This window comes from Salvelinus alpinus, chromosome 15 (assembly GCF_045679555.1).
Source record: "Salvelinus alpinus chromosome 15, SLU_Salpinus.1, whole genome shotgun sequence".
Taxonomy (NCBI): domain Eukaryota; kingdom Metazoa; phylum Chordata; class Actinopteri; order Salmoniformes; family Salmonidae; genus Salvelinus; species Salvelinus alpinus.
Window position 1 is genome coordinate 5415270 of NC_092100.1, and position 22459 is coordinate 5437728.

General features: G+C 46.1%; 1 protein-coding gene across 1 annotated transcript in view; it reads right to left on the bottom strand.

The window, feature by feature from the left end:
• Nucleotides 1-22459, bottom strand: part of crocc2 (ciliary rootlet coiled-coil, rootletin family member 2) — a 167917-nt gene that overhangs the window by 71824 nt on the left and 73634 nt on the right. Inside the window, exons 15-16 of the mRNA XM_071342349.1 lie at nt 9135-9328; nt 5726-5853 (exon numbers count right to left, since the gene is read on the bottom strand). Of these exons, the coding sequence (XP_071198450.1) occupies nt 5726-5853; nt 9135-9328 (322 nt within the window). The remainder of the gene's footprint in view (nt 1-5725; nt 5854-9134; nt 9329-22459) is intronic.

Consider the following 22459-nt stretch of genomic DNA (forward strand, 5'->3'; position numbering starts at 1 on the left):
CAGCTGGACAAGACGGAAACAGACACAGTGACAGTGCGCACCGAGGAAAAGAGGCCACGGACAGACAGGGCTGGAAATTCACTGCTTGACATGTATAATGAAATTCTGGTTGAGAATGAAATGACTGAACAAATAAACAACGAAACAGCACAGCAAGTAAGTCAAAGAAATAGGTTTTGATCGTATTTTACGTAAATGCCAACAAATAACTTTTTGGTCAGTATGGTCTGTGAGTGTGTGTGTAACCTTTATTTAACTAGGCAAAGTCAGTTAAAGGAAGAGAAAGCTTTGTTGTAGAGCGTTTAATACAAACTACGGGGAGGGGCCAGCTGATTATAAGACTGTATCATCTGTATATAAATGGATGAGAGACTTTCCTACTGCCTGAGCTATGTTGTTGATGTAAATTGAGAAGAGGTTGGGGCCTAGGATCAAACCTTGGGGTACTCCATTGGTGACAGGCAGTGGTTGAGACAGCAGATGTTCTGACTTTATACACTGCACTCTTTGAGAGAGATAGTTAACAAACCAGGCCAAAGACCCCTCAGAGACACCAATACTCCTTAGCCGGCCCACAAGAATGGAATGGTCGACCGTATCAAAAGCTTTGGCCAAGTCAATAAAAATAGCAACACAACATTGCTTAGAATCAAGAGCAATGGTGACATCATTTAGATGGTCTCCCGGGTGGCGCAGTGGTCTAGGGCACTGCATCGCAGTGCTAGCTGCGCCACCAGAGTCTCTGGGTTCGCGCCCAGGCTGGGCTGGGTTCGCGCCCAGGCTCTGTCGCAGCCGGCGCAACCGGGAGATCCGTGGGGCGACGCACAATTGGCATAGCGTCGTCTGGGTTAGGGAGGGTTTGGCCGGTAGGGAGGGTTTGGCCGGTAGGGAAATCCTTGTCTCAGTATGTAAAAAAAAAAAAAAAAAAAATGTAATAAAATGTATGCACTCTACTGTAAGTCGCTCTGGATAAGAGCGTCTGCTAAATGACTAAAATGTAAATGTAAAATGTAGAACCTTGAAGGTTGCAGTGACACATCCATAACCTGAGCGGAAACTAGATTGCAGACCAGAGAGAATACTATAGACATCAAGAAAGCCAGTCGGTTGATTATTGGCAAGTTTTTCCAACACCTTTGATAAACAGGGCAAGATAGAAACAGGCCTATAACAGTTAGGATCAGCTTGATCTCCCCTTTAAATAAAGGACGAACCGTGGCTGCCTTCCAAGCAATGGGAACATCCCCAGAGAGGACAGACAGGTTAACCTGACCCAGATGTTTTTTGTGTTGCTACCATGCTCTGTTGTCATGTTGTGTTGCTACCATGCTGTGTTGTCATGTTGTGTTGCTACCATGCTGTGTTGTCATGTTGTGTTGCTACCATGCTGTGTTGTTATGTGTTGCTGCCATGCTGTGTTGTCATGTTGTGTTGCTACCATGCTGTGTTGTCATGTTGTGTTGCTACCATGCTGTGTTGTTATGTGTTGCTACCATGCTGTGTTGTCATGTTGTGTTGCTACCATGCTGTGTTGTCATGTTGTGTTGCTACCATGCTGTGTTGTCATGTTGTGTTGCTACCATGCTGTGTTATGTGTTGCTGGCATGCTGTGTTGTCATGTTGTGTTGCTACCATGCTGTGTTGTCATGTTGTGTTGCTACCATGCTGTGTTGTCATGTGTTGCTACCATGCTGTGTTGTCATGTGTTGCTGCCATGCTGTGTTGTCATGTGTTGCAGCCTTGCTATGTTGTTGTCTTAGGTCTCTCTTTATGTAGTGTTGTGGTGTCTCTCTTGTCGTGATGTGTGTTTTGTCCAATATATCTTTTTTTAATCGCAGCTCCCAGCATTTTGCCTTTTGGTAGGCCTTCATTGTAAATACGAATTTGTTTTTAACTGACTTGCCTAGTTAAATAAAGGTTAAATAAAAAATATATATTTAAAAAAGTTGCCTGGTATGGTGTCCTCCTGTGTGACAGCTCATTATTTATAGGCTATGCTGTAAGGGTTGTACAGCCTGGCAGTGATGCGGTTGCTTTGAACATTTTGGCTAAAGGCTTCCATGTGACAACCTGTTTAATCTGATGGTGTGCATGTTGTGGATTTTGTGGAAATGGGATTTTATTTAACATTTCCCAGATCTTGTCATTCTATTTTTTTCTGGAAAAGTGAAGAGTGTTGCCGGGACAATCCCGAGATCCCGGTTACCCATGTTAATCCCTAGTTAATCCCTAGTTAATCTGGTGTGGAGTGGATTGGAGTGGAGTGGTGTTGAGTGGAGTGGTGTGGAGTGGAGTGGAGTGGATTGGAGTGGAGTGGAGTGGATTGGTGTGGAGTGGAGTGGATTGGAGTGGATTGGTGTTGAGTGGAGTGGTGTGGAGTGGAGTGGATTGGAGTGGAGTGGATTGGAGTGGATTGGTGTTGAGTGGAGTGGTGTGGAGTGGAGTGGAGTGGATTGGAGTGGAGTGGAGTGGATTGGAGTGGAGTGGGGTGGATTGGTGTGGAGTGGAGTGGAGTGGATTGGAGTGGATTGGTGTTGAGTGGAGTGGTGTGGAGTGGAGTGGAGTGGATTGGAGTGGATTGGTGTTGAGTGGATTGGTGTGGTGTGGAGTGGTGTGGAGTGGAGTGGATTGGAGTGGATTGGTGTTGAGTGGATTGGTGTGGTGTGGAGTGGTGTGGAGTGGAGTGGAGTGGATTGGAGTGGATTGGTGTTGAGTGGATTGGTGTGGTGTGGAGTGGTGTGGAGTGGAGTGGATTGGATTGGATTGGTGTTGAGTGGATTGGTGTGGTGTGGTGTGGTGTGGTCTGGTGTGGTGTGGAGTGGATTGGAGTGGATTGGTGTTGAGTGGATTGGTGTGGTGTGGAGTGGTGTGGAGTGGAGTGGATTGGTGTGGAGTGGATTGGTGTGGTGTGGTGTGGTCTGGTGTGGAGTGGAGTGGAGTGGATTGGTGTGGTCTAGTGTGGAGTTGAGTGGAGTGGATTGGTGTTGAGTGGAGTGGATTGGTGTGGTGTGGTGTGGTCTGGTGTGGTGTGGAGTGGAGTGGTGGAGTGGATTGGTGTTGAGTGGATTGGTGTGGTGTGGAGTGGAGTTGAGTGGAGTGGATTGGAGTGGATTGGTGTTGAGTGGATTGATGTGGTGTGGAGTGGATTGGTGTTGAGTGGAGTGGATTGGTGTGGAGTGGATTGGCGTGGTGTGGTCTGGTGTGGTGTGGTCTGGTGTGGTGTGGATTAGTGTGGTGTGGAGTGGAGTGGTGTGGAGTGGATTGGATTGGTGTGGTCTAGTGTGGAGTGGATTAGTGTGGTGTGGAGTGGTGTGGTCTGGTCTGGTGTGGATTGGTGTGGTGTGGATTGGTGTGGAGTGGATTGGTGTGGAGTGGAGTGGTGTGGTCTGGTGTGGTGTGGTCTGGTGTGGATTGGTGTGGTGTGGATTGGTGTGGAGTGGATTGGTGTGGAGTGGAGTGGTGTGGTCTGGTGTGGTGTGGACCAGGCCAGCTGCTGCAAAGCCCACAGCTGAAATATGTCTCTCAGTGGAAAAGTAGGAGAGGGGACAGAGATAATCTGAAGTCAGATGTCTACTGTTTGCTGATGATCTGGTGCTTCTGTCCCCAACCAAGGAGGGCCTACAGCAGCACCTAGATCTTCTGCACAGATTCTGTCGGACCTGGGCCCTGCCAGACCTGGACCCTGACAGACCTGGGCCCTGACAGTAAATCTCAGTAAGACAAAAATAACGGTGTTCAAAAAAAAGGTCCAGTCACCATGACTACAAATACAAATTCCATCTAGACACCGTTGCCTTAGAGCACACAAAAAACTATACCTACCTAAACATCAGCGCCACAAGTAACTTCCACAAAGCTGTGAACGAGCTGAGAGACAAGGCAAGAATGCCATGTATGCCATCAAAAGGAACATCAAATTCGACATACCAATTATGATCTGGCAAAAAAATATTTGAATCAGTTATAGAACCCATTGCCCTTTATGGTTGTGAGGTCTGGGGTCCGCTCACCAACCAAGAATTCACACAATGGGACAAACACCAAATTGAGACTCTGCATGCAGAATTCTGCAAAAATATCCTCCGTGTACAACGTAAAACACCAAATAATGCACGCAGAGCAGAATTAGGCCGATACCCACTAATTATCAAAATCCATAAAAGAGACGTTAAATTCTACAACCACCTAAAAGGAAGCGATTCCCAATCCTTCCATAACAAAGCCATCACCTACAGAGAGATGAACCTGGAGAAGAGTCCCCTAAGCAAGCTGGTCCTGGGGCTCTGTTCACAAACACAAACAGACCCCACAGAGCCCCAGGACAGCAACACAATTAGACCCAACCAAATCACGAGAAAACAAAAAGATGATTACTTGACACATTGGAAAGAATGAACAAAAACTAGAATGCTATTTGTCCCTAAACAGAGAGTACACAGTGGTAGAATACCTGACCACTGTGACTGACCCAAACTTAAGGAAATCTTTGACTATGTAGAGACTCAGTGAGCATAGCCTTAGGCAGACCTGGCTCTCAAGTGAAGACAGGCAATGTGCACACTGCCCACAAAATGAGGTGGAAACTGAGCTGCACTTCCTAATCTCCTGCCAAATGTATGACCATATTAGAGACACAGATTTCCCTCAGATTACACGGATCCACAAAGAATTCGAAAACAAACACGATTTTCATAGACTCACATATCTACTGGGTGAAATACCACAGTGTGCCATCACAGCATTACATTACATTTACATTTAAGTCATTTAGCAGACGCTCTTATCCAGAGCGACTTACAAATTGGTGCATTCACCTTATGATATCCAGTGGAACAACCACTTTACAATAGTGCATCTAACTCTTTTAAGGGGGGGGGGGGGGTTAGAAGGATTACTTTCTCCTATCCTAGGTATTCCTTAAAGAGGTGGGGTTTCAGGTGTCTCCGGAAGGTGGTGATTGACTCCGCTGACCTGGCGTCGTGAGGGAGTTTGTTCCACCATTGGGGTGCCAGAGCAGCGAACCGTTTTGACTGCAGCAAGATTGGTGACCAGTGAAGAACAAACACCATCGTAAATACAACCCATACTTATGTTTATTTATTTTCCCTTTTTTACTTTAACCATTTGTACATCGTTACAACACTGTATATAGACATAATATGACATTTGAAATGTCTTTATTCTTTTGGAACTTGTTTGAGTGTAATGTTTACTTTTCATTTTTATTGTTTATTTCACTTTTGTTTATTATCTATTTCACTTGCTTTGGCAATGTTAATATATGTTTCCCATGCCAATAAAGCCCCTTGAATTGAATTGATAGAGGGAGAGGAGAGAAAGGGAGAGAGAGATGGGGGTGAGGAGAGAGAGAGAGGAGAGGTGAGGCAAAGAGAGAAGGAGAGATGGAGGTGAGGAGAGAGAGAGGCAGAGAGGCGAGAGATGGAGGAGAGGAGGGGATAGGGGCACAGACAACAGCAGATGAACAGCAGGAGGACAGCAGGAGGACAGCAGAAGGACAGCAGGTGAACAGCAGATGAACAGCAGGAGGACAGCAGGTGAACAGCAGGAGGACAGCAGAAGGACAGCAGGTGAACAGCAGGTGAACAGCAGGTGAACAGCAGATGAACAGCAGGAGGACAGCAGGAGGACAGCAGGTGAACAGCAGGTGAACAGCAGGTGAACAGCAGGAGGACAGCACGTGGGTGTTTTTGTGTACTGTACTCACGCGTCAGGTCCTCGTCAGCCATCGTTAGGGTGCTTCGCTCCACCTCCAGCCGGTTCCTCTCCCCCTCCAGAGAGGACACTAGCTCCTGGCCCTCGAAGACACAAGTCTCTAGAGACTCCTTCTCCGCTCTGACAGACAGCACAAACAGAGAGAATAAAGCATTTATTGAATTAGAGAGAGAGAGAACGACAGAGAGAGAGAACGACAGAGAGAGAACGACAGAGAGAGAACAACAGAGAGAGAGAGAGAATGACAGAGAGAGAGAGAGCTGGTAGTCCCATCCACCAAACTACCAGGTGTGAAACAGGGAAGGGACTCAGGGGGTATGCTAATTTGTAAGTCGCTCTGGATAAGAGCGTCTGCTAAATGACTTAAATGTAAATGTAAATGTAAATGTAAATGGAGGTGACAGCATTCCCTCCCCCATATGCCCCACTAGGCACAACTACAGTACGACAACATAACCAACAAAAACAGGTCACAACTCCTGCAGCTCTGTCGGATACTGGGTCTGTACGTAGTCAATGGTAGGCTTTGAGGGGGCTCATACGGTAGGTACACCTATAGCTCATCTCTTGGCAGTAGTACGGTAGACTACTTTATCACTGACCTCAACCCAGAGTCTCTCAAAGCGTTCACAGTCAGCCCACGGACACCCCTATCAGACCACAGCAAAATCACAGTAGAAAATCTTAACAGTATATTTGACCTCTCAGCTTCCCCATCAAATCTATAAATGTCAAACAGAAAACTGAAAATTAACAACAATGACAAATGGTTTGATGAAGAATCCAAAAACCTAAGAAAGAAATTGAGAAACCTGTCCAACCAAAAACATAGAGACCCAGAAAACCTGAGTCTACTCCTTCACTGTGGTGAATCACTAAAACAATACAGAAATACACTACGGAAAAAGAAGGAACAGCACGTCAGAAATCAGCTCAATGTAATTGAAGAATCCATAGACTAACCACTTCTGGGAAAATTGGAAAATACTAAACAAACAACAACACGAAGAGTTATCTATCCAAATGGAGATGTATGTGTAAACCACTTCTCCAATCTTTTTGGCTCTATAACAAAGAACAAACAGAAAAAACATATACATGATCAAATACAAATCTTAGAATCAACTATTAAAGACGACCAGAACCCACTGGATTCTCCAATTACATTGAATGAACTACAGGACAAAATAAAAACCCTCAAACCCAAAAAGGCATGTGGTGTTGATGGTATCCTCAATGAAATGATCAAATATACAGACAACAAATTCCAATTGGCTATGCTAAAACTCTTTGACATCATCCTTAGCTCTGTCATCTTCCCCAATATTTGGAAACAAGGACTGATCACCCCAATCCACAAAAGTGGAGACAAATTTGACCCCAATAACTACCGTGGGATATGCGTCAACAGCAAACTTGAGAAAATCCTCTGCATTATCATTTCCTCAGTGAAAACAATGTACTGAGCAAATGTCAAATGGGCTTTTTACTAAATTATCGTACGACAGACCACGTATTCACCCTGCACACCCTAATTTACAAACAAACAAACCAAAACAAAGGCAAAGTCTTCTCATGCTTTGTTGATTTCAAAAAAGCCTTTGACTCAATTTGGCATGAGGGTCTGCTATATAAATTGATGGAAATTGGTATTCGAGGAAAAACATCCGACATTTTAAAATCCATGTACACAAACAGCAAGTGTGCAGTTAAAATAGGCAAAAAACACACATTTCTTCCCACAGGGCCGTGGGGTGAGACAGGGATGCAGCTTAAGCCCCACCCTCTTCAACATATATATCAACAAATTGTTGAGGGCACTACAACAATCTGCTGCACCCAGCCTCACCGTACTAGAACCTGAAGTCAAATGTCTACTGTTTGCTGATGAACTGGTGCTTCTGTCACCAACCAAGGAGGGCCTACAGCAGCACCTAGATCTTCAGCACAGATTCTGTCAGACCTGGGCCCTGACAGTAAATCTCAGTAAGACAAAAATAATGGTGTACCAAAAAAGCCAGCACCACAAATACAAATTCCATCTAGACACCGTTGCCCTAGAGCACACAAAAAACTATACATACCTTGTCCTAAAAATACTTGAATCAGTTATAGAACCCATTGCCCTTCATGGTTGTGACCAAGAATTCAACCAAGAACTCACAAAATGGGACAAACACCAAATTTAGAATCTGCATGCAGAATTCTGAAAAAATATCCTCTGTGTACAACGTAAAACACCAAATAATGCATGCAGAGCAGAATTAGGCCGATACCCGCTAATTATCAAAATCCAGAAAAGAGACGTTAAATTCTACAACCACCTAAAAGGAAGCGATTCCCAAACCTTCCATAACAAAGCCATCACCTACAGAGAGATGAACCTGGAGAAGAGTCCCCATCACACATCATCATCTGCTCATCTATCACTTCAGTGTTAATTTGCTAAATTGTAATTACTTTGCTACTATGGCCTATTTATTGCCTTACCTCCCTCACGCCATTTGCACACACTGTATATAGACCTTTTTTTTTCTACTGTATTATTAACTGTATGTTTTGTTTACTCCATGTGTAACTCTGTGTTGTTGTTTGTGTCGAACTGCTTTGCTTTATCTTGGCCAAGTCGCAGTTGTAAATGAGAACTTGTTCTCAACTAGCCTACCTGGTTAAATAAAGGTGAAATAAAATACAATTTTTTAAAAAGCAAGCTGGTCCTGGGGCTCTGTTCACAAACACAAACACACCCCAAAGAGCCCCAGGACAGCAACACAATTAGATACTGTCTACTTCACTTGCTTTGGCAATGTTAACATGTGTTTCCCACGTCAATAAAGCCCCTTTGAATTGAATTGATGTGAATTGAGAGCGAGAACGACAGAGAGAGACAGCGAGAGAGAGAGGTTCATTTTTCATCTGCTGCATTACAATAACACACACACACACACACACACACACACACACACACACACACACACACACACACACACACACACACACACACACACACACACACACACACACACACACACACACACACACACACACACACACACACACACACACACACAGTGTGGTAAAGTGGTTAGGGCTCTGAACATAGGACCATTGAAACCCTATAGGTACCTGAAGCAGTAAAATCCAATGAACCACGGTTGGTATACTCCGTCAATAAAACCCAACCTGAAACCGCTTGTTACACAACGACACACGCTATGGTACTGTTCTGCACAAGAAAGAACCAGACCCACATAAACAACCACCCACTCACTACCCTCCCTCCCTCCCTCCCTCCCTCCCTCCTTCCCTCCCTCTCTCCCTCTCTCCCTCCCTCCCTCCCTCCCTCCCACCCTCCCTCCCTCCCTTCCTCCCTCCCCCAACCCAAACACACACTGCCTTACCTGAGAATGGCCAGCTCCTGTTCCAGGACCCAGGCCCTGCGGTCAACGGCAGTCAGCTGGACCCCCAGACTGGCCTTGTCCTTGGCCACATCCTCTCGGTCACGGTGGGCCCTCTGTAGGGCCACAGCCTTGCTGTCCAGCTCTCTACGGCTGGAGGTCAGTTGGTCGGACAGGGACTGGACCTGCTTATTGACCTGGGGATAAACACAGGAACATATCATAGATACACATCACAACCACCGACCACGGACTGCTGCTCTGACAGAGACCTGCTAACTGTCACAGAAACATCACAACCACAGACTGACAGAGACCTGCTAACTGTCACAGAAACATCACAACCACAGACTGACAGAGACCTGCTAACTGACACAGAAACATCACAACCACAGACTGACAGAGACCTGCTAACTGACACAGAAACATCACAACCACAGACTGACAGAGACCTGCTAACTGACAGAGAAACATCACAACCACAGACTGACAGAGACCTGCTAACTGACACAGAAACATCACAACCACAGACTGACAGAGACCTGCTAACTGACACAGAAACATCACAACCACAGACTGACAGAGACCTGCTAACTGACAGAGAAACATCACAACCACAGACTGACAGAGACCTGCTAACTGACAGAGAAACATCACAACCACAGACTGACAGAGACCTGCTAACTGACACAGATACATCACAACCACAGACTGACAGAGACCTGCTAATTGACAGAGAAACATCACAACCACAGACTGACAGAGACCTGCTAACTGACAGAGAAACATCACAACCACAGACTGACAGAGACCTGCTAACTGACACAGAAACATCACAACCACAGACTGACAGAGACCTGCTAACTGACACAGAAACATCACAACCACAGACTGACAGAGACCTGCTAACTGACACAGAAACATCACAACCACAAACTGACAGAGACCTGCTAACTGACACAGAAACAGTGCATTTGTAAAGTGTTCAGTAAAGTACAGCCTTATTCAAAAATGTATTAAATAAAACGTTTTCCAACACACAATACCTCATAATGACAAAGTGAAACAGCTTTCAAGACATTTTTGCAAATTAATATTTTTTTTAAACAGAAATACTTTTTTCAAATCAAATCACATTTTATTGGTCACGTACACATGGTTAACAGATGTTAATGCGAGTGTAGTGAAATGCTTGTGCTTCTAGTTCCAACAGTGCAGTAATATCTAAAAAGTAATCTAATAATTCCACAACATTTACCTAATACACACAAATCTAAAGGGGTGAATGAGAATATGTACATATAAGTATATGGATGAGCGATGGCCGAACAGCATAGGCAAGGTGCAATAGATGGTATAAAATACAGTATATACATGTGAGATGAGTAATGTAAGATATGTAAACATTATTTAAAGCGGCATTATTTAAAGTGGCATTGTATAAAGTGACTAGTGATCCATTTATTAAAGTGGCCAGTGATTGGGTCTCAATGCAGGCAGCAGCCTCTCTGAGTTAGTGATGGCTGTTCAGCAGTCTGATGGCCTTGAGATAGAAGCTGTTCTTCAGTCTCTCTGTCCCAGCTTTGATGCACCTGTACTGACCTCGCCTTCTGGATGATAGCGGGGTGAACAGGCAGTGGCTCGGGTGGTTGTTGTCCTTGATGATCTTTTTGGCCTTCCTGTGACATCGGGTGGTGCAGGTGTCATGGCGGGCAGGTAGTTGGCCCTCGGTGATGCGTTGTGCAGACCCCACCACCCTCTGGAGAGCCCTGTGGTTGTGGGCGGTGCAGTTGCCGTACCAGGCAGTGATACAGCCCGACAGGAGGCTCTCGATTGTGCATCTGTAAAAGTTTGTCAGGGTTTTGTCTGACAAAGCCAAATGTCTTCAGCCTCCTAGTGGGCTTGATTACCAACAATGACGAGACGGCCTACAGGGAGGAGGTGAGGGCTCTCGGAGTGTGGTGTCAGGACAACAAACTCTCTCTCAACGTCAACAAAACAAAGGAGATGATCGTGGACTTCAGGAAACAGCAGAGGGAGCACCCCCCTATCCACATCGAAGGGACAGCAGTGTAAAAGGTGGAAAGTTTTAAGTTCCTAAGGACATCACAGACAAACTGAAATGGTCCACCCACACAGACGGTGTAGTGAATACATAAGTATTCAGACCACTTGCTATGAGAATCGAAATTGGGGTCAGGGGCATCCCGTTTCCATTGATCATCCTTGAGATGTTTCTACAACTTGATTGGAGTCCACCTGTGGGAGATTCAGTTGATTGGACATGATTTAGAAAGGCACTCACCTGTCTATATAAGGTCCCACAGTTGACAGCGCATGTCAGAGCAAAAACCAAGCCATGAGGTCGAAGGAATTGTCCGTAGAGCTCCGAGACAGGATTGTGTCGAGGCACAGATCTGGGGAAGGGTACCAAAACATTTCTCCAGCATTGAAGGTCCCCAAGAACACAGTGGCCTCCAACATTCTTAATCGGAAGAAGTTTGGAACGACCAAGACTCTTCCTAGAGCTGGACACTCGGCCAAACTGAGCAATCAGGGGAGAAGGGCCTTGGTCAGGGAGGTGACCAAGAACCCGAAGGTCACTCAGACTGAGCTCTAGAGTTCCTCTGTGGAGACGGGAGTACCTTCCAGAAGGACAACCATCTCTGCAGCACTCCACCAATCAGGCCTTTATGGTAGAGAGTAAAAGGCACATGACAGCCCACTTGGAGTTTGCCAAAAGGCACTTAAAGACTCAGACCATGAGAAACAAGATTCTCTGGTCTGATGACACCAAGATTGAACTCTATGGCCTGAATGCCAAGCGTCACGTCTGGAAGAAACCTGGCACCATCCCTACAGTGAAGCATGGTGGTGGCAGCATCATGTTGTGGGAATGTTTTTCAGTGGCAGGGACTGGGAGACTAGTCAGGATGGAGGCGAAGATGAACAGAGCAAAGTACAGAGAAATCCTTGATGAAAACCTGCTCCAGAGTGCTCAGGACCTCAGAATGGGGATAAGGTTCACCTTCCAACAGGACAATGACCCTAAGCACACAGCCAAGGCAACGCAGGAGTGGCTTCGGGACAAGTCTCTGAATGTCCTTGACTGGCTCAGCCAGAGCCCGGACTTGAATCCAATTGAACTCTGGAGAGATCTGAAAATAGCTGTGCAGTAACGCTCCCCATCCAACCTGACAGAGCTTGAGAGGATCTGCTGAGAGGAATGGGAGAAACTCTCCAAATACAGGACAAAGTACTGTGTAAATGGTCTGAATACTTATGTACATATGATATTTAAGTTTTTCATTTTTAAAACATTTGCAAACTTAAATAAAAAAACTGTTTTTGCTTCGTCATTATGGGGTATTGTGATGTCATTATGGGATATTGTGATGTCATTATGGGGTATTGTGTGATTGATGAGGGAAAAAAACAATCTAATAAATTTTTTAATAAGACTAACGTAACAAAATGGGGAAAAGTCAAGGGGGTCTGAACACTTTCCCGAATATACTGTAAATAGTATAAATCAAATCAAATGTAATTTGTCACATGAGCCGAATACAACAGGTGTAGAATCTTACAGTGAAATGTTTAAATATATAATTTATCAGTAGAAAGAGATATGTACATAATACCTAATATATAAGCATGTATGAGATATATTTTCAATGTTCTATGATAATATGGCATGGCATCTTCTCTGGGTTTGTACACTTTAGGGTCAAACTAGAACCCTCCCCCCAGGCGCTCCGCCCAAGCAAAGAATTCGTTTGGTTTGACATGTTTGATGGTGTTACATTGGTGCTGCGTTTTAAGCTCCGCCTACATGATTAAACTCAATGATTTACAAGTTGAGCTGCGACTATCGTGGACGGACTTGAGCGCCGGCGTTACATAATACTACACACAGCATTGTTCTGTTCTGCTAGACTTTGGGTGCTGGAATCAGTCTGTGACGTCGGAGCTCTTTTCAGCACGAGTCGCCGCTCAACTACATCGTAAATCCTGGAGTTCAGTTTAGTCATCTAAAAGTTCCGCCCAGCAACGCATTTGATTGGTTTTAACATGTTGTGGAGGCGTCACTGCTTTACACCGCGTCTCCATCCCTTTTTTTACAGGTTGAAGTTTACTGTCACGTATCTTGCCCTGAAGGCAGAACTGAGCGATTTACGCTAGATAGTCCAGCTGCAAAGTCAAAATTTGGCTACATCATAAAAATGTATGAAAACAAAATGTATTTTTTGTTGTTGTTGTTGTCTTCATCTAAGGTTAGCAGTGTGGTTGTGGTTAAGGTTAAGGTTAAAAAATTCTGATTTTGATTGAAATTTGTATCTGTGCCAACTAGTTACAACTCTGCATATCTGCCTTGAAAATAAGATTCATGACAATAACCTGACATTTTATCTGTGTATGTCCATAGACTACACCAGGCTTTCCGATTAGGGAAGACTAGGGTCAAACGTTCACCAGATCTAAATTATTATTCACCGTATGGTAATCCTATATCACGCAGTAACATAAAAAACGAGATATTGCCCGTCAATCAGAGAGTTACGTTTATGTTGAGACTCCAGGGTAAAAAGTCATGGCCTGCATCCCAAATCCCCTTCCCCATTCCCTTTTATATTCCCTACATAGTGCACTACTTTTTTGACCAGAGCCCCTATGGAACCCTGGTCAAAAAAAAGTAGTGCACTAGGGAACAAGCGTGCCATTTGGGACGTAACCGTGGTAACCTCTCACAATGCAGGATGTCATAATATCCCCCTGTAATTCTAGAGTTTTCCCTGCTGAGTGGAAAAGACCATTTCCTGAGACACTAGGTCTCAAATTCCTTATATAGTTCACTACTGTTGACCAGAGCAAAGGTAGTGCACTAAATAGGGAATAGGGGCTCTGGTCTAAAGTAGTGCACTATACAGGGAATAGGGCTCTGGTCTAAAGTAGTGTACTATGTAGGGAATAGGGGCTCTGGTCTAAAGTAGTGCACTATATAGGGAATAGGGCTCTGGTCTAAAGTAGTGTACTATGTAGGGAATAGGGGCTCTGGTCTAAAGTAGTGCACTATATAGGGAATAGGGCTCTGGTCTAAAGTAGTGTACTATGTAGGGAATAGGGGCTCTGGTCTAAAGTAGTGCACTATACAGGGAATAGGGCTCTGGTCTAAAGTAGTGTACTATGTAGGGAATAGGGGCTCTGGTCTAAAGTAGTGTACTATGTAGGGAATAGGGTCTCTGGTCTAAAGTAGTGCACTATACAGGGAATAGGGCTCTGGTCTAAAGTAGTGCACTATATAGGGAATAGGGCTCTGGTCTAAAGTAGTGCACTATATAGGGAATAGGGCTCTGGTCTATAGTAGTGCACTACATAGGGAATAGGGCTCTGGTCTATAATAGTGCACTACATAGGGAATAGGGCTCTGGTACTATGTAGGGAATAGGGGCTCTGGTACTATGTAGGGAATAGGGCTCTGGTACTATGTAGGGAATAGGACTCTGGTCTATAGTAGTGCACTACATAGGGAATAGGGCTCTGGTACTATGTAGGGAATAGGGCTCTGGTACTATGTAGGGAATAGGGCTCTGGTACTATGTAGGGAATAGGGCTCTGGTACTATGTAGGGAATAGGGCTCTGGTACTATGTAGGGAATAGGGCTCTGGTACTATGTAGGGAATAGGGCTCTGGTACTATGTAGGGAATAGGACTCTGGTCTATAGTAGTGCACTACATAGGGAATAGGGCTCTGGTACTATGTAGGGAATAGGGGCTCTGGTACTATGTAGGGAATAGGGCTCTGGTACTATGTAGGGAATAGGGCTCTGGTACTATGTAGGGAATAGGGCTCTGGTACTATGTAGGGAATAGGGCTCTGGTACTATGTAGTGAATAGGGCTCTGGTACTATGTAGGGAATAGGGCTCTGGTACTATGTAGGGAATAGGGCTCTGGTACTATGTAGGGAATAGGGCTCTGGTACTATGTAGGGAATAGGGCTCTGGTACTATGTAGGGAATAGGGCTCTGGTACTATGTAGGGAATAGGGCTCTGGTACTATGTAGGGAATAGGGCTCTGGTACTATGTAGTGAATAGGGCTCTGGTACTATGTAGGGAATAGGGCTCTGGTACTATGTAGGGAATAGGGCTCTGGTACTATGTAGGGAATAGGGCTCTGGTACTATGTAGGGAATAGGGCTCTGGTACTATGTAGGGAATAGGGCTCTGGTACTACATAGGGAATAGGGCTCTGGTACTATGTAGGGAATAGGGCTCTGGTACTATGTAGGGAATAGGGCTCTGGTACTATGTAGGGAATAGGGCTCTGGTACTATGGAGGGAATAGGACTCTGGTCTATAGTAGTGCACTACATAGGGAATAGGGCTCTGGTACTATGTAGGGAATAGGGGCTCTGGTACTATGTAGGGAATAGGGCTCTGGTACTACATAGGGAATAGGGCTCTGGTACTATGTAGGGAATAGGGCTCTGGTACTATGTAGGGAATAGGGGCTCTGGTACTATGTAGGGAATAGGGCTCTGGTACTATGTAGGGAATAGGGGGTAGTGCTGAGCGATTCGGTCTTTTTGAAGTCGGTTCGGTTTTGGTTCGATTCGTTAAAAATAATCATATTTTGGATTTCGTTTTTGATAATGAAATGTAATATAAAATAATTAAAAAGCCAAAACATTGGAAATATTCCACATTGGGTAGATATCAATAGAAAAACAGGAAGTTACTATGAAAGAATATTCCTTAAAGTAATAATCTGATCTCTGCTCAGGCAGTAGCAGTCAGTCAGCCAGGCAGTAGCAGTCAGTCAGCCAAGCAGTAGCAGTCAGTCAGCCAGGCAATAGCAGTCAGTCAGCCAGGCAGTAGCAGTCAGTCAGCCAGCCAGGCAGTAGCAGTCAGTCAGCCAGCCAGGCAGTAGCAGCCAGGCAGCCAGACAGTAACAGTCAGCCAGCCAGGCAGTAGCAGTCAGCCAGGCAGTAGCAGTCAGTCAGCCAGGCAATAGCAGTCAGTCAGCCAGGCAGTAGCAGTCAGTCAGCCAGGCAGTAGCAGTCAGTCAGCCAGTAGCAGTCAGCCAGCCAGGCAGTAGCAGTCAACCAGCTAGGCAGTAGCAGTCAGCCAGCCAGGCAGTAGCAGTCAGCCAGTCAGGCAGTAGCAGTCAGCCAGGCATTAGCAGTCAGCCAGGCAGTAGCAGTCAGCCAGCCAGGCAGTAGCAGTCAGCCAGGCAGTAGCAATCAGCCAGGCAGTAGCAATCAGCCAGGCAGTAGCAGTCAGCCAGGCAGCAGCAGTCAGCCAGCCAGGCAGTAGCAGTCAGCCAGGCAGTAGCAATCAGCCAGGCAGGAGCAATCAGCCAGGCAGTAGCAGTCAGCCAGGCAGCAGCAGTCAGCCAGCCAGGCAGTAGCAGTCAGCCAGCCAGGCAGTAGCAATCAGCCAGGCAGTAGCAGTCAGCCAGCCAGGCAGTAGCAGTCAGCCAGACAGTAGCAGCCAGCCAGCCAGGCAGTAGCGGTCAGCCAGCCAGGCAGTAGCAGCCAGCCAGCCAGGCATTAGCAGTCAGCCAGCCAGGCAGTAGCAGTCAGCCAGCCAGGCAGTAGCAGCCAGCCAGCCAGACAGTAGCAGTCAGCCAGCCAGCCAGGCAGTAGCAGTCAGCCAGCCAGGCAGTAGCAGTCAGCCAGCCAGGCAGCCAGCCAGCCAGGCAGTAGCAGTCAGCCAGCCAGCCAGGCAGCCAGGCAGTAGCAGTCAGCCAGCCAGCCAGGCAGTAGCAGTCAGCCAGCCAGGCAGTAGCAGCCAGCCAGCCAGGCAGTAGCAGTCAGTCAGCCAGCCAGGCAGTAGCAGTCAGTCAGCCAGCCAGGCAGTAGCAGTCAGCCAGCCAGGCAGTAGCAGCCAGCCAGCCAGCCAGCCAGGCAGTAGCAGTCAGCCAGCCAGCCATGAAGTAGCAGTCAGTCAGCCGGGCAGTAGCAGTCAGCCAGCCAGGCAGTAGCAGTCTGCCAGCCAGGCAGTAGCAGCCAGCCAGCCAGGCAGTAGCAGTCAGCCAGCCAGCCAGGCAGTAGCAGTCAGCCAGCCAGGCAGTAGCAGTCAGCCAGCCAGGCAGTAGCAGCCAGTCAGCCAGCCAGGCAGTAGCAGTCAGCCAGGCAGTAGCAGCCAGCCAGCCAGGCAGTAGCAGCCAGCCAGCCAGGCAGTATCAGTCAGCCAGCCAGCCAGCCAGGCAGTAGCAGTCAGCCAGCCAGGCAGTAGCAGCCAGCCAGCCAGGCAGTAGCAGCCAGCCAGCCAGGCAGTAGTAGCCAGCCAGCCAGGCCATCTCACGTGATGTGCTCCCCATACTGATTCAGAGGGGTTGGTTTAAAATGCAGGAGAAACATTTTGGTTGAATGCATTCATTTGTACAACTGACTAGGTATCGCCCCTTCCCTTCCCTTCCCTTCCCTTCCCTTCCCTTCCCTTCCCTAACCCCCCCTCACATCTAATAGTTCACTACTCTGACTCACTCTGACTACCCCCCCTCACATCTAATAGTTCACTACTCTGACTAGCCCCCCCTCACATCTGATAGTTCACTACTCTGACTACCCCCACTCACATCTGATAGTTCACTACTCTGACTCACTCTGACTACCCCCCATCACATCTAATAGTTCACTACTCTGACTAACCCCCCCTCACATCTAATAGTTCACTACTCTGACTCCCTCTGACTAACCCCCATCACCTCTAATAGTTCACTACTCTGACTAACCCCCCCTCACATCTAATAGTTCACTACTCTGACTAACCCCCCTCACATCTGATAGTTCACTACTCTGACTAACCCCCACTCACATCTAATAGTTCACTACTCTGAATCACTCTGACTAACCCCCCCCCTCACATCTAATAGTTCACTACTCTGAATCACTCTGACTAACCCCACTCACATCTGATAGTTCACTACTCTGAATCACTCTGACTAACCCCCACTCACATCTGATAGTTCACTACTCTGACTCACCCCCACTCACATCTAATAGTTCACTACTCTGACTAACCCCCCCTCACATCTGATAGTTCACTACTCTGACTCACTCTGACTAACCCCCACTCACATCTGATAGTTCACTACTCTGACTCACCCCCACTCACATCTAATAGTTCACTACTCTGACTAACCCCCCCTCACATCTGATAGTTCACTACTCTGAATCACTCTGACTAACCCCCACTCACATCTAATAGTTCACTACTCTGACTAACCCCCCCTCACATCTAATAGTTCACTACTCTGACTCACTCTGACTAACCCCCACTCACATCTGATAGTTCACTACTCTGACTCACTCTGACTCACCCCCACTCACATCTAATAGTTCACTACTCTGACTCACTCTGACTAACCCTCACTCACATCTAATAGTTCACTACTCTGACTCACTCTGACTACCCCCACTCACATCTAATAGTTCACTACTCTGACTCACCCCCACTCACATCTAATAGTTCACTACTCTGACTAACCCCCACTCACATCTAATAGTTCACTACTCTGACTAACCCCCACTCACAACTAATAGTTCACTACTCTGACTCCCTCTGACTAACCCCCCTCACATCTGATAGTTCACTACTCTGACTCACTCTGACTAACCCCCCTCACATCTGATAGTTCACTACTCTGACTCACTCTGACTAACCCCCCTCACATCTGATAGTTCACTACTCTGACTAACCCCCCTCACATCTAATAGTTCACTATTCTGAATCACTCTGACTAACCCCCCCCTCACATCTGATAGTTCACTACTCTGACTCACTCTGACTAACCCCCACTCACATCTGATAGTTCACTACTCTGACTCACTCTGACTCACCCCCACTCACATCTAATAGTTCACTACTCTGACTCACTCTGACTAACCCTCACTCACATCTAATAGTTCACTACTCTGACTCACTCTGACTACCCCCACTCACATCTAATAGTTCACTACTCTGACTCACCCCCACTCACATCTAAAAGTTCACTACTCTGACTAACCCCCACTCACATCTAATAGTTCACTACTCTGACTAACCCCCACTCACAACTAATAGTTCACTACTCTGACTCCCTCTGACTAACCCCCCCCTCACATCTGATAGTTCACTACTCTGACTCACTCTGACTAACCCCCCTCACATCTGATAGTTCACTACTCTGACTAACCCCCCTCACATCTAATAGTTCACTATTCTGAATCACTCTGACTAACCCCCCCCTCACATCTGATAGTTCACTACTCTGACTCACTCTGACTAACCCCCACTCACATCTGATAGTTCACTACTCTGACTAACTCTGACTAACCCCCACTCACATCTAATAGTTCACTACTCTGACTCACTCTGACTACCCCCACTCACATCTGATAGTTCACTACTCTGAATCACTCTGACTAACCCCCACTCACATCTGATAGTTCACTACTCTGACTCACCCCCACTCACATCTAATAGTTCACTACTCTGACTAACCCCCCCTCACATCTGATAGTTCACTACTCTGACTCACTCTGACTAACCCCCACTCACATCTGATAGTTCACTACTCTGACTCACCCCCACTCACATCTAATAGTTCACTACTCTGACTAACCCCCCCTCACATCTGATAGTTCACTACTCCGAATCACTCTGACTAACCCCCACTCACATCTAATAGTTCACTACTCTGACTAACCCCCACTCACATCTAATAGTTCACTACTCTGACTCACCCCCACTCACATCTGATAGTTCACTACTCTGACTCACTCTGACTCACCCCCACTCACATCTAATAGTTCACTACTCTGACTCACTCTGACTAACCCTCACTCACATCTAATAGTTCACTACTCTGACTCACTCTGACTACCCCCACTCACATCTAATAGTTCACTACTCTGACTAACCCCCACTCACATCTAATAGTTCACTACTCTGACTCACTCTGACTACCCCCACTCACATCTAATAGTTCACTACTCTGACTCACCCCCACTCACATCTAATAGTTCACTACTCTGACTAACCCCCACTCACATCTAATAGTTCACTACTCTGACTAACCCCCACTCACAACTAATAGTTCACTACTCTGACTCCCTCTGACTAACCCCCCTCATATCTGATAGTTCACTACTCTGACTCACTCTGACTAACCCCCCTCACATCTGATAGTTCACTACTCTGACTCACTCTGACTAACCCCCCTCACATCTGATAGTTCACTACTCTGACTAACCCCCCTCACATCTAATAGTTCACTATTCTGAATCACTCTGACTAACCCCCCCCTCACATCTGATAGTTCACTACTCTGACTCACTCTGACTAACCCCCACTCACATCTGATAGTTCACTACTCTGACTAACTCTGACTAACCCCCACTCACATCTAATAGTTCACTACTCTGACTCACTCTGACTACCCCCACTCACATCTGATAGTTCACTACTCTGAATCACTCTGACTAACCCCCACTCACATCTGATAGTTCACTACTCTGACTCACCCCCACTCACATCTAATAGTTCACTACTCTGACTAACCCCCCCTCACATCTGATAGTTCACTACTCTGACTCACTCTGACTAACCCCCACTCACATCTGATAGTTCACTACTCTGACTCACCCCCACTCACATCTAATAGTTCACTACTCTGACTAACCCCCCCTCACATCTGATAGTTCACTACTCCGAATCACTCTGACTAACCCCCACTCACATCTAATAGTTCACTACTCTGACTAACCCCCACTCACATCTAATAGTTCACTACTCTGACTAACCCCCACTCACATCTGATAGTTCACTACTCTGACTCACTCTGACTCACCCCCACTCACATCTAATAGTTCACTACTCTGACTCACTCTGACTAACCCTCACTCACATCTAATAGTTCACTACTCTGACTCACTCTGACTACCCCCACTCACATCTAATAGTTCACTACTCTGACTCACCCCCACTCACATCTAATAGTTCACTACTCTGACTAACCCCCACTCACATCTAATAGTTCACTACTCTGACTAACCCCCACTCACAACTAATAGTTCACTACTCTGACTCCCTCTGACTAACCCCCCTCATATCTGATAGTTCACTACTCTGACTCACTCTGACTAACCCCCCTCACATCTGATAGTTCACTACTCTGACTCACTCTGACTAACCCCCCTCACATCTGATAGTTCACTACTCTGACTAACCCCCCTCACATCTAATAGTTCACTACTCTGACTAACCCCCACTCACATCTAATAGTTCACTATTCTGAATCACTCTGACTAACCCCCCCCTCACATCTGATAGTTCACTACTCTGACTCACTCTGACTAACCCCCACTCACATCTGATAGTTCACTACTCTGACTAACTCTGACTAACCCCCACTCACATCTAATAGTTCACTACTCTGACTCACTCTGACTACCCCCACTCACATCTAATAGTTCACTACTCTGACTCACTCTGACTACCCCCCTCACATCTAATAGTTCACTACTCTGACTAACCCCTACTCACATCTAATAGTTCACTACTCTGACTCACTCTGACTAACCCCCACTCACATCTAATAGTTCACTACTCTGACTCACTCTGACTACCCCCACTCACATCTAATAGTTCACTACTCTGACTCACTCTGACTACCCCCCCTCACATCTAATAGTTCACTACTCTGACTCACTCTGACTACCCCCACTCACATCTAATAGTTCACTACTTTGACTCACTCTGACTACCCCCCCTCACATCTAATAGTTCACTACTCTGACTCACTCTGACTAACCCCCACTCACATCCGATAGTTCTCTACAATAGCACTGTTTGAACACCAATAATGATTGCCATTTGTTTTTTGGGGAAATGAACTAACTAAATATTCATCGCAGGATGTCTTACAGCCTCTCATTAGTTAAATACGAAGAGGAAGCATTAGACCAATATTAGGAGTGTGAATTGCTCCCAAATAAGAGCTATAAGACACAAGCAGAAAGCGATGTCGTGTCGTAGCTTATTGACTCAGATAAGTTATCTGAAAATGTTTTGGAAGGGATTTGTACAGATGGAATGTTTAACAATCGTGAACATTCTCTCTCTCAACACAGAGTTCTATTCTAATAAAACAGTAATGGAATGATTTCTAATGTTGCTGAGGGGAAACAGAACAGGAAAACTCTGGGATTGGGATTAGGAGGAGGGAAAGAGTGCTACAGGGTTGCTGTAGAACCGTACAGTCGCTAATTTATTGGTTCTTTCACTCATCCCCTTCTGCGGCGATATTACACGTCTGTAATATCTATTTATCCTTTCC